At 35.7% G+C, this 17,995-nt stretch overlaps 1 protein-coding gene across 1 annotated transcript; it reads left to right on the top strand.

The window, feature by feature from the left end:
- Window positions 1–56: 56 nt before the first annotated feature.
- On the top strand, window positions 57–17,822 carry LOC100631469 (E3 ubiquitin-protein ligase TRIP12). Its single transcript, XM_011404805.2, has 58 exons — window positions 57–255; window positions 1,282–1,857; window positions 2,097–2,144; window positions 2,239–2,267; window positions 2,411–2,527; window positions 2,723–2,818; window positions 2,877–3,028; window positions 3,352–3,387; window positions 3,864–3,965; window positions 4,150–4,236; window positions 4,300–4,353; window positions 4,432–4,539; window positions 4,606–4,674; window positions 4,775–4,828; window positions 4,908–5,019; window positions 5,112–5,176; window positions 5,260–5,309; window positions 5,366–5,394; window positions 5,449–5,501; window positions 5,561–5,632; window positions 5,702–5,785; window positions 5,939–6,016; window positions 6,212–6,334; window positions 6,420–6,481; window positions 6,542–6,586; window positions 6,650–6,812; window positions 7,168–7,376; window positions 8,130–8,454; window positions 8,586–8,732; window positions 8,888–8,973; window positions 9,065–9,149; window positions 9,196–9,222; window positions 9,282–9,388; window positions 9,693–9,735; window positions 9,796–9,882; window positions 9,981–10,054; window positions 10,106–10,136; window positions 10,301–10,332; window positions 10,397–10,478; window positions 10,540–10,616; window positions 10,703–10,986; window positions 11,044–11,112; window positions 11,178–11,260; window positions 11,345–11,426; window positions 11,520–11,580; window positions 11,656–11,740; window positions 11,884–11,952; window positions 12,003–12,222; window positions 13,200–13,256; window positions 13,621–13,724; window positions 13,935–14,099; window positions 14,159–14,272; window positions 14,339–14,392; window positions 14,750–14,863; window positions 15,525–15,573; window positions 15,695–15,740; window positions 15,798–15,901; window positions 17,389–17,822. Exons 1-58 carry the CDS (start codon window positions 203–205, stop codon window positions 17,583–17,585), a joined length of 5,886 nt encoding a protein of 1,961 aa, XP_011403107.2. The 5' UTR covers window positions 57–202; the 3' UTR covers window positions 17,586–17,822.
- Window positions 17,823–17,995: the final 173 nt, after the last annotated feature.

Genomic DNA, 17,995 nt, shown 5'->3' on the forward strand with positions numbered 1-17,995 from the left:
TTCATGCGAATTTTTAAAAGACGCCTATTTTGGGGGTGGGACAAGTAGTGGGCGTGGTTTTATAAAGTGAGGCCTTGGTTACATTGGGGGAAGGGATTGTGTGTGAGCTGCTATCATTCCTGAGAGTCCGCCGCCACTGACTCTTGTCATAACAGAGGCTCCTATACCAAGACTTGTGGACTAGTCTGTGAGCGGATGGCTGATGGACAGAACCTTTCCTGAACTTGACAATACAAAAGAGGGGTCCCCCCAGAAGTAAGAGTCAGAGAAAGAGGAGAGAGAGTGAGAGTGGACGTGTTTATGACTGTATATGAATCACACCATTTACAAGACTATTCTTTGGTCAGAGTGATATTAGGATGTGGTTTAGTGTGTATGGATTGTCTTTATCATTTTTTGTTTATTTTCATAATAATTGTTGTGCCTATGACTTGGGATGTACATTGTATGTCAAACTGGTTGTCATTCAGTTGTAGCCCTGTAGTCTCCAGTAGTTTGTCTCTGGACAGTAACATGTTGGGCCTGATTACTATTCTGTTTCATCACTCCATCATCTGTCTTCCTCCCTCTCCCCTGTCTCATATTGTCAGTTGTGTCTGGCATTTCCTTCACTAACTTTATCATTTTTATGTGTTTGATAAACCAGGAACATCAATATGATTTGGCAGTTTGCCCACTGAAAAATTTAAATTGGTGATACTAATCTAACAAAAATGATTACATGTATGTAAATAGTTACATAGGAGACAAAATGTGGGCATGTGCATGTACATTGTACTGTGTACAATGTACATATGCATACTGGTTAAAGTGAAACTGCAAATATAAAAGTTTGGATTTAGTAAAACCTTCCCACTAAGGGACCCTATTCCCATAGCATTATGTTATGGTAAGCAATACTTGTACTCTGTACTTTTGACTCATGCAGCATGCCTACAGTGAGTGAGTATAGCCAATTAGTCATACAAGACACCTTCCAAATAATCACATGGTGTCTGTGTGTGTGTGCATTACTGGTATAGTGTAATGTATACATACATGCATTGAGAAAGGCACACCTATCAGTCACACAAATGACTAATCAATGGTAGTACTATTGGCTACTCACAATGATAATATTATTAGTCCAAGAGCCTAGTCTATTGATCATGTCATACTCCACTCATCCACATACATTGTACATATTATGTATATACATGTACATGTATTTCCCCTTTCCTTTGATCATACATAACTGGACAGTTGTTACATTGCACTTGTACTTTTCATTTCCTTACACAGGGTTTTTATAACAGAGTTCTCTTCATCATCTCCTATTAATCGTCGAAGGTCTGCTCGCATTTTAGCCAAGAGGCTCTCATCGTCAAACGAACCCGAAGAACCTTTGAAGAAATTACACGAAGGAGTATCCTCATCCTCGTCTTCTTTAGCTCAGCAAAGCAGCAGCAGCTGCAGGACTGGTCCCTCAGCTCAAGAAGATCCATTTGCTACTGCCTCTAAGAGAACAAAGAGTTCTTCTTCATCCTCCTCTCATCCAAAGCACAGAGCAAGAAAAGGAAGCAGTAGCAACAGAGTAAAGGGAGAAAGCAAAGAGGAAGCAGGAAGGAAGAAAAGAATCAAATTATCATCTCCTGAGGTTAAGGCTATAGAGACTCCTTCTCTTAAGGAAGAGAAGAGAGTCAAGACAAGACATTCGAGTAAGAGAAGTATTAGCGAAGTTGATCAGCAGCAAAGCGAGTCTGATCAGGACATAACTGCCACTGAAGAGAGAGGCAAGGGTCAAAAGAGAAGGAGAAAAGACTCTTTTAGATCCTCAAAGCCTACAAAGGGAAAGCAACAGAAGTCAGCAGAAGAAAGGTGTGTACCTGTATGTTGTAAACATAATTCCTTTAAAGTTGTATGTGCTTGCTATTAATCAGTTTATATTACATACATGCATAACAGTATACACGATGTGTGTATTTATTACTGTATAATTGTATCACTTGTCAACCCCTACACCTGTTTCTATCACATGTCTCCATTGTATATGTATCTTATGTTTATGAATGGCATTTCTTATGTATGAGTATTGTGTATTTTTTATTTTCCCTTAGGGGTGTTGTACGTCAGCCAGTAATACAATACGCCATGTCATCTAAAGAGTATGTGGTTTTAGATTTTGTAATGATGCCAGTATTTGTGTGTTTCTCTCTTTTCTTTCTCTCTCTCTCTCTTTCTTTACTTGTACTGTCACAGCAACAAAGGGACTGGCTCTTCTAATGAAGGTGAGAGAGGGGGGGAGGGAGGGAGGGGGTTGTAAGGGTGTGGGGGATATTGAAAGGAGAAAGACATAAAGGAAAAGGGAAACTTATTGACACAATGGAGAGAAAGAGTGTATTATACATGAAGTATTGTTGTTGTCCTTTAGAAGGAGAGAAGCAGCAGTCATCCGGTGCTTCTGCTAGTGCTATCGGTGGTGCTGATGACTTGGATCCTGTTGATCCATTCTTAGCATTGATGAATGAAGAAAGCAAAAGATTACAAAGTACAATATGAATTAATAATAATAATGTACATGTAAATAATAATAATAATAATCATAATAATATATGTCATGTACAGCACTGCATTAATTATACCAATGGTACTCTCCCTTTATACAGTATGTTATAATTCTGCTTACTGTATGTGCATACAAAATGAATTATCTTATTTATTAAGTTATTACCTTATTATGTAGTTATGTTGGAATCTCGTGGTCTGCCTCCTCATCTCCTTGGCTCTCTCGGTAGTCGTATGCCTCATTTTTTTCAGAAGCACATGAGCTCATCAAACAGTTAGCTCACACGGATACATGTTACATGATTCTTCTCTCAATACTCGTATCTCATTAGGTTCACAGGCCCAGCAGTTATTGGAAGGCATACAATGCGTTGAAGATGAGAGCGTGCAGTTACAGTCCTGCATTGAAATGGGTCAGCTACTGGTGATGGGTAACGAGGACACACTGAGTGGTTTCCCAGTCAAAGAGGCAGTACCTGCTCTAGTGAGTAGTACAATAGTGATGATGATTTCGTTTGATATACATGTACTATTCTACTCTTACATTTGTATACATATGTACTTGTAGTCTTGTACTTTTAAATAGCTATAGTGATGATATAGTCATACTGATGTAATGAATGTCCATGTACATATCTTTGTCAATTGAGTACACATGTTTCTGTATTGTTATTCCTATTGTTCATAATTCAGTTACTTTTATACGTACAGTATATTTTAAAGATGCATTTTTGTAATTACATGTACTTGAATAATTACTATTACAATATGCATGTACAGTGTTGCATTTTTATTATTTTTATGTAGATACACTTATTATCAATGGAACATAACTTTGACATGGTAAGTTATAAGTTGTGACTACATTGCATCATTACGTTTATCATTCATCTCTATTCTATTATTGTTGTTATAATAATGAAGATACATGTATTATTATCATCGGGTTCATGTGATCCTAACTGTCATGCATATTGTATGAATATTATGCATATTTCATTGATTATCAACAATCACTGTATCCCTTAGCTTGTAGCACACACACACACACACACACACACACGATTGTTTGTAATGGCACGTGTTTGTTTCTGTACGTAGCTGCTGTGTGTGTGTGTGTGTGTGTGTGGTACAATAACTATTACTCGGTACAAGCATTTGGCATTTGATGATTAAATTAGATTATGCACATACAGTACATGCTGATGCAGAAATTGTTATTTGTGTTGTTATTTGTGGAATTCTAAAATTAATAATACATGCACATTGTATGCATGTACATGTACATGTATGTTATAGTGAATGTTTTTTTTCTCTAGATGATGAATGCTTGTAGAGCCCTCACGTACATGATGGAGGGTCTGCCACGATCAACAGTAGTAGTGGCTGATGCTATACCAGTTCTGCTGGAGAAACTACAGGTTAGCTCTTTAAAGAAATAAACTACATGTAAACATGTACATGTATGTACGTGTAATTCTGCAATAAAAGTAATGTATTAGTGTACATGTACTTGTACCAATGCAATTATAACTACAATATATTATTATCATTAATGTGTATTATCAGCATCATCATCATTACTATTATTATTATTATTAATAGGTAATACAGTGTATGGATGTGGCTGAGCAGGCTCTCTCTGCATTGGATATACTGTCCAGAAAACACAGCAAGTCAATACTGCAAGCTGTAAGTGTCTAGTCTGTGGTCGTGGATTATTTGTGGGTTTGTGGGTGTGTCCATATGCTGTAGGGTGGAGTCAATGCTGCGTTACTTTATTTGGATTTCTTCTCTTTAAATACTCAAGTATGTTACATGTTCTCGTACATTAAATATTATTATTATTTTTATTTGTTCATTTATTTATTATTTTCTTTTTCATAGCGTTGTGCATTAAGTGTTGCAGCTAATTGTTGTCTCTCGGTGACGGAGGATGAGTTTCATCTTGTGGCTGATAGTGTTCCTATAATCTCCAACAGATTACAGCATCAGGTTAGATACCATACTCTCATTATAATGTATTTGTTGACACTTCATTTTGTGTACATGTACATGTAGGACAAGAAGTCAGTGGAGAGTTGCTGTCTTTGCTTCTCCAGGCTAATTGAAAACCTTCACAACAAACCAGTCAGTAGATATTAATTTATTGATGTACATTTTACTACATGTATACATGCATGTATACTATTAATACATGTGCATGTACGAATATTATTTTAAAATGTAGAAAACACTCCAAGAGATTGCTTCTCATGGCCTTTTAGCTAACATTCAGAACTTGGTAAGTGATCAAGATAATTAACTTATGTACATGTATGAATGTGTATTAATTCTCTCTCTCCTCTCTCTTTCTTTTGTAGCTAGTGACCACTCCTTCTATTTTGACATCAAGCATGTTTGTTTCAGTGGTGCGAATGTTACTAACTCTTTGTTCATCTTGTCCTGTGTTGGCTGTTGACCTAATGAAACTGAGTAAGCATAAATACAGTACTACATGTACATGTACATGTACATTATAACACACACTCATTACTGCATAATAAATTATTATGATTCTACATTAGATATTGGTGATACACTCAAGTATTTGCTAGTTGGATCTGATGAGATAACATTAGAAACTGTTGAGGTACGTGATAGTCTAATTTCCTCTTCTCTTCCTCCATCTTTGTTGTAATATCACTTAACTGTCTCTTCTTTTTATTTTTTTAGATTAACAGTCGCTCAGCTAATGAGGTTTATGAGATTGTCTCTTTGATAAGGTAGAGTTGAACTTTAATATGACTAGTGTTACTTCCCCTCTCTCTCTCTCTCTTAGTGAGCTCATGCCTCCTCTTCCAAGTGATGGTAAAGTGTTTATTAGTCTCTGTCATTAGTGAGTGTTCTTTGCTAATTCTGTAGGTATTTTTGAGGTAGACAAGTTGTTGATTGCTACTAAGAAACATCCCAAAACTGTAAATTTATGAGAAGAGACAGAGAGCTAGGGTACGTTTACTTTTTAATGTCTTTTCAGGTTCAGTGGGAGTGGCAAGATGATAGCAAGTCCTGGAGACCTTACGGACGCGTGGAGAGCAAAATTATTGAGGTGTGTTGCTGTGGATGTGGTCTCTCTGAATTATTGACCGATGCAATGTTATGATAATTTAATTGTTAGCATGCTCATATGGCTGGGGAAGAAGATGTTGCTATTGATGTAATGGGACGTACTTATGTTATAGAGTTCTCAATAATGCAACAGGTTAGACTGCAAGGGAGAGAGAGAGAGAGAGAGGAGAGATTAATAGTACATGTACATGTGCATACACTAATGTTTTTAATAGAAATAATTTTGCATGTTCATGTACATGTACATGCATGTACATGTTTACATTGTACATATCTGTATGTGTAGGTAAATGAGGAGACAGGAAACTCAAGGCAAGTGAGAAGATCTACTGTAGATCCTAATCAGAATCTAAACACAAATGATGTAAGCAATTTACATGTACATTTTTGTACATTTTACATACGAACAACACCTACTAATGTACTGCTACATGTATATGAATTACATGTGCATGTACTATTGTGTATATATATATATATATATATATATATATATATATATACGTGCATGTACTGTATTATTATAATTATTATTTTATGATAATATCATTGTGTTTAGGATGATGAGAAGAAGAGGATAGAAGAGGATCCACGTATGCTGGCTCTGTGTGCCGACCCTGTTCTGTTCACTTCATTCCTCCAATCACTGATGGCCGTACTCTATGAAGTATTCAGTCACATGGTAATCAAACCATACACGCACACATTGGACATGTAGTACATGTACATGTATTGTACATGTGTTTTAATTTCTTTCTATTTCTCAGGCGGCACCATCCATCAAGTACAAGTGTCTCAAAGCTATCCTAAGAATGATCAATTGCTCTACGTGAGTCATTGTTTTTTTTAATAATAATTTTTTATTATACTTTTTTATTTTTTAAAATAGTTCAGAGATATTGACTGATGTATTGAGGAACATATCAGTGTCCAGGTATTCTATGAATGAACTACTGGTAGTCATCTTGTACCAATATTGCTTTCTCTCTTTCATTAGTTATATTGCTACAATGCTCAAGTCGTCGGATTACAGGATTGTGGTCTGTGCTATACAAATGTCCGTCATACTAATGGATAAACTACCCGACATATTCATCATTTATTTCTATCGTGAAGGAGTCATGCATGCAATGGAGTCCTTGAAAATCCTACCACTAAAAGTACAGCAATACTTGTACACATTATTTAATAATTCTTACATTATTGGGGCAAGCCTCGGCAAACCCCATTTGTACATGTACTGTACATGCACATGCACATGCACATGTAATTTAAATACCGTAGGGTACCTTTTTTTGAAGGCTATAGGTTTCGTGGATTTTTATTTTGTGGATTTAATTTTCGCAAATTTATGCTGTCTGCCATCTTGTACTGTATTAATTTGATTTTTGCGGAAGTAATTTTCGCGAATTAAAAAAAATTGCAAAATCCGCGAAATTTACAGCCCTCGAAAAAAAGGCGCCCTACGGTACATGTTCTTCTAGTATATTTTTAATTTTTGATGCCCTCTTTTAGGCAATGATAACACCTAAGAAACATGATCAAGTTGGTAAGGTTACTCCACCAGCTGGAGACTTGTCCTCATCTCCTCCCATTGGTGGCCCATTGGCTATGCTCCACCCCCTGCCCAACCCACCCCAGGCTCCTCCTACCAGCGTACCTAACCCCATTGAGGGAGTACCTCCTGGAGGACTAGTATCAGATTCACCAAGTACTGCCAGGAGGTAAGTTTCAAAGTATTTAGTATGTACCTGTACATGCATAGCATGTTTACTTGAACATTATAACCATGTCAGAAAACCATGTACTATAGTACTACACAAAAATGACTTGGGAGAAAATTTGCCATTTTTATAACTTTTCCGATACATGCTGTATGTACATGTTTTTATGTTGTAGTTTGTAGCAAGTTTGAGCTAATTTTGATTGAAATTGGATTTTCTACAAATTTTTAAAGTTACTAAAAAATCAGGTCAAAATCCCTGTACTATAGTACAGGGTCTTTGGCTAAGTTTCGTCAAAAATGACTAGGAGAGAATTCTCCATTTTAATAATTTTTTCTGGTGCATATACATGTTCTTATGTTGCGTAGCAAGTTTGAGCTGATTCCAAATGAAAATTGTATTTTTTTATGAATTTTTAAAGTTACTCAAAAATCAGGTCAAAATCCCTGTACTATAGTACAGGGTCTTTGGCTAAATTTCGTCAAAAATGACTAGGAGAGAATTCTCCATTTTAATAATTTTTTCTGATACATATACATGTTCTTATGTTGTGTAGCAAGTTTGAGCTGATTCCAAATGAAAATTGTATTTTTTATGAATTTTTAAAGTTACTCAAAAATGTACATGTACACATGTACATTGTAGCTCACAGCATGCTTGATGGCAAGCCCTAGCCGTTATAAATGCACATTTCATGATACAGTAGTCTCATTAATTTGTGCATATGCTATTATGCATGTACATGTATTTTAGGTTTGTTGACATGTTTCGTAAAAGTCGTCGTCATTTAAGAAAGTCATGGTCTCGCTCAAGAAGTGAAGACGTGTCTGATCCGGCCTCGTCTCTACCCTCACCCTCCTCCTCCTCCTCCTCTACCTCGGGACGTCCCTCTGTTCCCCTCCTCCCTCCTCCCCCATCACTTGCCTCACCACACCCACCAGCCCCTCCTACTGGCTTGTCCTCAATGATTGGGATAATGGGCAGCAGTGGGACTGGGAGGAACAAGATAACTGACTACATGTTTTCAAGACATGCCGAGGGATCAAAAGAAAAGATAAGAGAATGGATTATCCAACAGGTACAATACATGTACTATGTACTGATGGATAGTAAAGGCTATAGTCCATATACATGTACATGTACATGTACATGTACATGTACATGCATTTCTATTCACTTACATGTATTTTGTGTATGTTTGTACTTTAGGTGACACTGTTTCTTGATAAATGGTCTGCAGAGAGTAGTGGCAGTGAAGGGGCTGAGTCCAATACAGCACTTGATGTTATGAAGAGACTTCAAGCAATATCAGAACAACTGGACCCTAATAATAAATCATGTTTAACATCATTGAAGGTAAGAGAGAGAGAGGGGGGAATTGTACATGTACATGTGCATGTACATTCATCTCTTAAATGCTGCCTTTTTATGCTAGTATACATAGTCATGTGTATATGTACATGTAGCTGTCCTTTTATTGAGCTGCTATTATACATATGTACATTCATTAGGAATTGTGTGACATTCTGTCAGACACTGATGTCAATATATCAGCCTTTGAATTCCTCCACTGTAACATACCAGAGAAACTGACCAGGTACAGTACATACAGTACATGTACTTGTACTAGCTGTTGTTGTGTGTTATTATTGTTATTGTTGTTATTTATTGTGTTCTTGTTGCTCCAGTGTTTTGTCATCAGAGGATACTCAGTTTCCTTATTCACTCGTGATAAGACTACGAAACTTCTTATACTACTTCTTAGGACTTCCTGTGAGTATTTTTAAAATAAATAATTTAAATTATACATGTACTATAGGAGCAAGATGCACAGTTGGCTTCATGGGTAAGACAATATCACAATGGATGCACTGTATCAGTGCCTATTAACATTATATGTTTCAGGTCCCACATGAGAGGCCGGGTCTGATAATGTTGCTACAAAAGCTTCACAATTCGATCAGCCAAACTGAACAATTGCCAGTTAAAGTTCATGACATGCCAGGAAAACGGTAGGAGGAGACTGTACATGTACATGTACATGTATATAATTTTTCAAATGTACACAATATACAGTACAACAATATTACATGTACATGTACATGTACATGTACATGTACATGTAACTGATTATTTATTGCCTGAGGCCTAATGGAATCATGATGTAATAGTCTAATTGGTCTATGAGACTGAGGGGGATGTTATCCATCATTGATTATACTTTAATTGTTTTGTTTGCATGACATGTGCACACTCATCCCTCACTCGTACTTCTGTTACACCCTCTATCATATTTATACATATTTTATATTGTAGTGGTTCACAGATGATGAAATTCTTCAATTCGCATCAAATTAAAGTACAGTTACAGCTATTAGTGATGTAATAATGATAATAAATACCCACTCATTCATTGTAGTGTAATCTTGAGTGTCATCCATCAGCTAGTGGCCTTCAGCAATGGAAGGGAGGGACAGTCAGAATAGATCCATTAGCTACACTCCAGGTAATAGATGTTACTTTATTTTATTTCTACATTTGCATGCATTAAAATAATATAGTCATTTACATTTTCATTCCTTTTACATTTTCATTTCTTTCCAGGCTGTTGAGAAGTATCTCTTGATTAAAGGAGTAACAAAATCGGAGCCTATTGCCCTTCCTGATGACTTGGACGGGTATGCTTGTACATTTAATGATAATAATTCATGCTATATGTTTTACCACAGGTCTGATGATAGTGAATCTGAAGAAGCTATGGTAATAGTAATAATTATTGTTATTGATATTTATTTTATTCCTCCTTCCTTTTTTATTCTATGTCTTATCCCTTCTACTGTTCATTGTGTTTTTTTTCCATCTCACTGTCTCACCTTCACTTATTCATTCACCATTTTATCTTCTTTTTCTATTTTTTGTTGTAGCTCTCAAGTATCCCATCATCACTTCCTACAAAGTACAGTACTTGCTTATTATTTTTAATAATTTTATAATGATGCCATTCTCTCTCTCTCTCTCAGGCAACAGTTGGAGTTCTTAATAAATGATACAATAATCCCACACAAAATGACAATCTTTCAAGCTATCAAACAATTTGGATTGGTATGCCTTATGATTAATAATCATACACTGTACATTTACATGAACACATTGTATTCTGTAGGCCAGCAGCTCAGAGAGTGAAGAGGAATTATCAGCTCTGGGGCATCCTGACATATGGATAAAATCACACCTCATACAGTAATGGATAATAATAATGATGATGATAATAATAATAATAGCAGGAGCTACTTTATATTGTGTTTTTTTCTCTTCTTTCTCTACAGGTACAGGCTAGTCAATCAGGGTCAATCCTCCAGCAGCAAGCCCAAGCGTTCTTATTCCTTACCCGCTTCTCATTACGACTCTTCATCAGCTCCCCATCCTAAGTCCTCTAGTGTCAGTAACACTGCTTCTTCTTCCTCTTCCTCTAAAGCAAGGCGTAATCTCAGTGGGGGTGGAGCCACTGGTAAAGTATCTCCTGAAGGACTTCGTGTCACTCGTTCAATGAGTCGGGAACAGAAAGAGACCAATGTTAAGAAACAACCAGAACCACAATCATCTAATGATGGTGATTGATATTTATTATTGTAATCAATTTTGATGATTATTATTATGTGTACATTAGATATCATTCCAGCTGTCAAACTCTCTCCTTTACTCCATGCTATAAAGAGTACAAAGACCACACCCATAAGTGAGTGTAATTAACTAATTAGTGTAAATTAATATTAATTATAATACTTTTATTTTATTTAACAGATATCAGTGATCCTTCTGTTCCCATTATTAACCTCATGAGAATTATCTGGGCATTGAACAATCACTGGAATGACCTTTACAATGTTGGTTCATTGTACACTTGTAGTACTACGATTTTTCAATAATGATAATGTACTGAATATTTTACTAATTTTATTCATTTTCAGGGTTTTCCTGGTAGTCCAATTGTTTCATCGCTGGAATTTGTTAGTGGGAAATTGACCGCCAAAGCCACTCGTCAACTTCAAGGTGAGACCCACAATTTATTACATGTAGTACATGTACATGAACTACATGTACCTGTACTTTGCTATTTTATTGCTTTTTTGCCTCATTCTACAGATCCTCTTAATGTAATGACTGGTAATTTTCCTGACTGGTTAAAGGAGCTATCAAAGCAATGGTATGTGCATGTACATGTACATTTATACTGTGAACATAATGTGTTGTATCATACTTCTTGTATTTCTCATTTTAGTCCTTTCCTGTTTCCTTTTGAATGTCGACAGACTTTGTTTTTCTTGACATCTTTTGATAGAGACAGAGGAATAGCTCGTCTACAAGTAATTAATCCATTCTCCATCAATCTCTCTCTCTCTCATAATCTTTCTCTCTTCAGATGTACATGTAATGCATGTACACATACTGTACATATATGTACATACACATGTACATGTGTAGATTTTTATATTGCTCTTTTCCTTAGGAACAGCAACCAGAGCTCTCTAACATGGATGCCTCAGAGCGAATAACACCAAAACTAGAGAAAAAGAAAGTAAGAGTCTACCTCTGATTAACCATGCTCATTGCCCCGCCCCTCATTAGCGCTGTGTGTCAAGAGAGAACCTACTGCTACAAGCAGAGAAGATAATGGAAGAGCTGGGGTCAAGCAGGGCACTGCTAGAGATACAGTATGAAGATGAAGTCGGGATAGGACTGGGCCCTACGCTTGAGTTCTATACTCTTGTCTCAAGGGAACTTCAAAAGATTGACCTGCACATGTGGAGAGGTGACCCATGCCCTCTACCTGGGAGTATATCACAAGGTAATATACAGTGCATACATGTCTACAATGTACATGTACATATAATTGGGGCGAGCCTGAGCTCGCCCCACTAAGGCGAGAAAGCGTTTGTTTGTTTGTACGGGCAGACCGTCTAACTATTATTAAAGTTAAATAGCCTAATCTACATTAAAAGTGGGTGTGGTCATAATGATAAAATGGCGGCTATAAGCAAGTCTGAGCTTATTTTGCAGGAAAAGGTCAGCTAGATAAGGCTAAACTGCTGTCTGAAACTTCTCTAGCAAGAATAAAAGTTGGGAGAGCAGATATACAGTCTTTTCCTTGGTATAAAGGATTTTGCTAAGGTGAATGCAAGTGAAAAAGCTTGTACTGTACTGCTAGCTGCATGCATCATGAGATCTATTCTAGGTGATGTTTCTTCTCTAGGAGCAAGCCTAGGTTAACAAAGCAGATATACAATCTTCAAATATGATTGGTTCAGTGACTGCTTCTAACTATAAGCAAAATAACTTTAATTTAAGCAAGATACTGAATTTAGACATGTGCACTGAATTGCTTTGCTAGCTCAGAAATGTATATCATACAGCACATAATCTATAGCTTGCTTAGGCTTGCCCCTTTAATGTTTTACATTCGTCTAGTATTATTGTACATTTATACATACATGTAATTGTGTGCATGTGATAAACAAGAGGGAGAGTACATGTACGTTGTACCTATAGAAGTACATGTATATCACAAGGTAATGTACAGTACATATAATTTTACATTTATGCTTACATGTATAATTGTATGTGTACATGTGAGAAATGAGAGGGAGAGTACATGTAGACCTTATAAACTGTACATGTGCAATTACGTCACAGATCATATGGAATTGAGGGTCATTTCTTGCTTAATTTGAATATAATTGCTTCCTTTTGTTAATTTGAAAATAATTATGACTATGATATCATAATGCAAGTAATTTGATTTCATGTATTTCCTTGCTACTCTAGTTGTATCTGACAGTGGAATAAACCAATATGTGTACAGTCCAGTTGGTCTCTTCCCTGGTAAGTTAATGATGGTCTGTTGTATTGTGCCAAAAACCACTAGGAGATTTCTCCATTTTTATTACATTTACTGATGCATGTACATGTATTATGTATTTTTTAAGTTACTCAAAAATTGTATCAAAATTTAATTTTTATGAACTTTTAAAGTTGCTCTAAAAGTTGTATTCATCAGCTTGTCAGCTCATTTTAGCATGTGTTGTGGGAAACCTGTACATGTGTTTTGGTGTACAGCGCATGTGTTTTCATACTTTTGTATCATCCTACATGTGCACCTAGCCAGTCCTACATTACATCATTCAACATGTTTGAGTAAACAGTGATGACTCATCTCTCTCTCTCTCTCTCCCTCTCTCTTGATTAGCTCCATTAAATACTAGTACTGACTTCAGTGTTGTTGAGGATATTTGTAATCGGTTTCGTTTCCTGGGAAGGTTTATGGCTAAGGCTATCATGGACTTTAGAATGGTAAGAAGAAGGATCTCTGACAGTCTGTGTTACATGTACATGCACACATGTATAATCTAATCATTAAATTATACATGTTAAACACAGTGATTTACATGTATGTACATGTACATTGTACTTGTGAGAAACATTTTATTTAAACAATGAGTGTGAGTGTGCAGCAAGATAGATTTAATCTTATCTTCTTTCTTCTTGTACACTATAATGCAGCTTGATCTGCCATTGAGTGAAGCATTTTATAAGTGGATGCTGGGTCAAGAGGACTCATTCACTGCTCAGGATTTACAGTTCATTGATCCTGACATAGCTAGAACCTTCAGTCAACTGGCTGATGTTGCTGTTAAGAAAAGACAATTAGAGAATGATCCACTACTGGTAAATCAACCAGTATACTCTTTATATTAATTCTTTTGTTCTTACTGTTGTGTGTATAGTCTGATAGTGTGATACAGTTGGGTATACAGTCACTAACATTAGAAGGAGGTGGTACTATTGAAGATCTTGAGCTTGACTTTACACTCACCGGATATCCTGATATTGAACTAAAAGTACTGCCTATACATCACTTGTATATTGTTCATTGTACATGCTCTCTCTCTCTCTCCTTCTCTTAGCCTAATGGTAAAGATGTACCTGTTACTATACACAATCTTGATGAATATCTCAAGGTACTGTATGTACAATGTGCATGTACATGTACATGTATTTGTACATGACATTATACATGTACCTTTTTGCTTGCGTAATACATATTGACAAACATACATGTACATGTACATGTAACTCTCTATTCAGTAATTCAATCATGTGGTGCATCATGTCCCAGTCACTTATTGCATGTACACATGTATAGACGATCGTTAACAGGTAGCAATAATGACATTACTGGCACATGTGCATGACATGTATGGAAAGTGATAATTATTGATTAACTCACACGCGTTAATTAATGTTTATTCATTTATTACAATTTATTATTATTAATATTAATTTGTCATTATTCATTATTCATTATTATTGTATAGTTGTTGTTGGATTGGACCTTGTTCACTGGCGTTGCTAGACAAATGGAAGCATTCAAGGAAGGATTCAACAGCATATTCCCTCTATCTACCCTACAACACTTCTACTCTCATGAAGTAATAAGCCACCACCACCAGTCCATTGCTTTACATTGTCAACATACACTTATTTAATGTCCTGTGCAGTTGTACATGTCGCCACAGACTCTCTCCTACATGTACTTAATATATTTTACGCTTCACTTGCTAATTGCATATTTTTACAAGCCAAAAATAATAATTTCTATTACGTTGTATTGATGATACATTAATTACTTGATGACTAATCAGTGTTTGTGCAGTTAAGTCAAAGCTTGTTTTACATTATTTTGGTGTTATCAGTTATTGTTTGTCACACACACTCCCTCAGTAATATTCCCCTTATCGTGCGTCTCCTCCGTTATTTGTTGATACTCTAGTCCTACTATAGAAATACTTATAAATACTTATATGTACCATGCGTCAGTAGTAATGTTGTGTGGTGGCAGTGTTAATTGGATGTTGCTATACGTAAAGTGTATTATTTAATTACTGATAGTGGAAACTGCTGATTCTGCAGTAGTAGCAGTTGGCTGGCCGGCTGGCTAGTAGTGGGTGTATTGCTGACTAATCCATTTAGTTGTATGTTTTCACAATGATATCAGAAAGATCCATGTGTACATGTACATGTACAGTACATGTCATGTACAGTGTACAGTATATTGTAAAATTCTTTTATTTATTTTTAATGTGCTTGTAGATGGATACGTTCCTTTGTGGAGCTAATAATCAAAAGTGGGACATTAAAGGTAAAGCAATAGTGTACTGGAGTACATCATGTACACATTACTATTGTTTTTTGTTTATTATTATTATTATTATTATTATTATTATTATTATTATTGTTATTACTATTGTTTCTGTTTATAGAATTAATGGAATATTGCCGTCCTGATCATGGATATACTCATGACAGGTTTGCTTGTAGTTCATTCATTAAAGTATAATTACTCTTTCTTTTCTCTTCTCTTAGTCAAGCTATCCAGTTCTTGTTCAGAGTCCTTAGTTCCTATAGTACAACTGAGCAGCGTCAGTTCATACAGTTTGTGACAGGTAGTCCTCGTCTTCCTGTTGGAGGTCAGTACACACACATACCATAGTATGATGATTTGCCCTTAAACTTGCAGCATAAGCTGTATAATGTGCTAGGCAAAGGTTCTGTTGGGTCAGAGTTGTGTGCACACACATACTGTATAGTGGGTATATTTTGTCTGGAAAAATGTTCTTTTTGAGCAGAATTAGGAATTTTGTTCGTTTTATTTTCGTTCTGAGCAGCCATTTTGCACACGTGGCATTGAGGAAACGCCTTTTTTCTTTTGGAAAATATTTGTTCCACAAGGAATGAGAACGAAAAGAATGAAATTAAACTCTAACTGAATATACCTGCTATGGCATGTGCATGTAATTTTGTTTCTGCAGTCAGTGGTTATAGTGACAACCACAATCTATGAATTAAATTAAATTAGTAGTGCAACCCACAATAGCTTTTTCAAAAATCAGAGTTTAAAAAGTCAGTAGGGAATTATATAAACCATTGGTATTGACTGTCACTGTACATTTGAAATTAGGAAGCAATTTTTGAATGGGACAAACAATTGTCCCTGATTGTAAAAGAAACTATATGTACTGTAATGTACATGTATTTAAAGAAACTACATGTACATCTAACTTAAGCGTATTACTGGTTGTATGGTATAGTCGTGCATTTATTAGACTCAGTATACTTGTATTGCTGCTATTGTTACTGACTGAAAATAGTCTGTGCAGTTTATTACGTGTATTGTATTGTGGGCTTAAGTGTAACATAGACACAATCCTTTCAATGTTAGCCCAAACTTCCTTTGTGGTGAAACACTTATAAGGATAACTGCTATAATCTTTGCATAGAGTAAATGATCCTTTTAATATACAGTTCACTGTTATGTACATGACACTACACATACATGTGTACTTAGTAGTTCAATGCGATATGAATTATTATAATAATAATTGCTTTACTATTGGTGAGCCAGTGGTCTGTATGCTAAAGGGTGGTTGCAATGAGCAACAGTTACAGCACCCACTACTGCAAGAATGAATGTCATTCACATCTCTATATCTACTTCTCTCTTTGTTTGTTTCTTACTAACGGCTTCAATGAAAATGTTTTCATGACTGACTCATTCCTCCACTCCCTTTCTTTATTGTTTATTTATTGAGGATTAATGATGATGAGTATGATCTCATAATTATCATCCACACATGTACATGTGCATCCTCTCTCATTTGATATACACTATGTACATGTACATGTACATACATGTGTACATGTACATGTATGTGTACTGTGGTAATGAGCGTTTGTACTTCATTAACACTCTTTTCAAAACTTGCATTTACACCTCCATTTACCTTTTCATCCTCCACGCACACACAACACATTAACTGCCACTTTTAATCAGATTTCCTAGCTGCCACTTTTAATAATAAGATTTCTTTCCTGTCTGACGGCCTGTCTGTGTTTACATGGACTGATCAACATATTACATTTACTGGTTTCATAACCTCATGTCTCTCTCCATTAGGTTTCAAAGCCCTCAACCCTCAACTGACTATTGTACGAAAGGCCGTGGGTTCCTCTCAATCCCCAGACAATTTCCTCCCGTCTGTGATGACTTGTGTTAATTATTTAAAACTGCCTGATTACAGTTCTGAAGACATAATGAGAAAGAAACTGAGCCTCGCCTTGAGGGAAGGCAAACAAGCATTTCATCTGTCATAAATATTGATTGTATAGTTATTGTTATCTGTTAATAATTATTATTAATTATTATGAGGTAGTCTTGTGACTCAAAGTAAACATTTTAAGACTATTATCACTAATCCTTTCAGAAATATTATAATTATTTCAACTACTAAGAATTATTAATTATTATTATTATTATTGTTTCAGTGCATATTATTATTATTACACTCGTTGAATCATTTTAATGTTATTTAATAATTATTAGTCTTGAGGTACATACGTCACAATGAGCTCCTGATACCATTCATGCAAAAAGTTTTACACAATGTTCACACTCATCATTCTTGTTCACACCCCCTTTTCACACTTGTTCTCACATCTTTTATTATTCTCGTTTACACCCCTTTTATACTTGTTCACACCTTTTATTATTATTGCTCACACCT

Source organism: Amphimedon queenslandica, unplaced genomic scaffold (assembly GCF_000090795.2).
Source record: "Amphimedon queenslandica unplaced genomic scaffold, v1.1 AMPQUscaffold_13520, whole genome shotgun sequence".
NCBI classification, from domain to species: Eukaryota; Metazoa; Porifera; class Demospongiae; order Haplosclerida; family Niphatidae; genus Amphimedon; species Amphimedon queenslandica.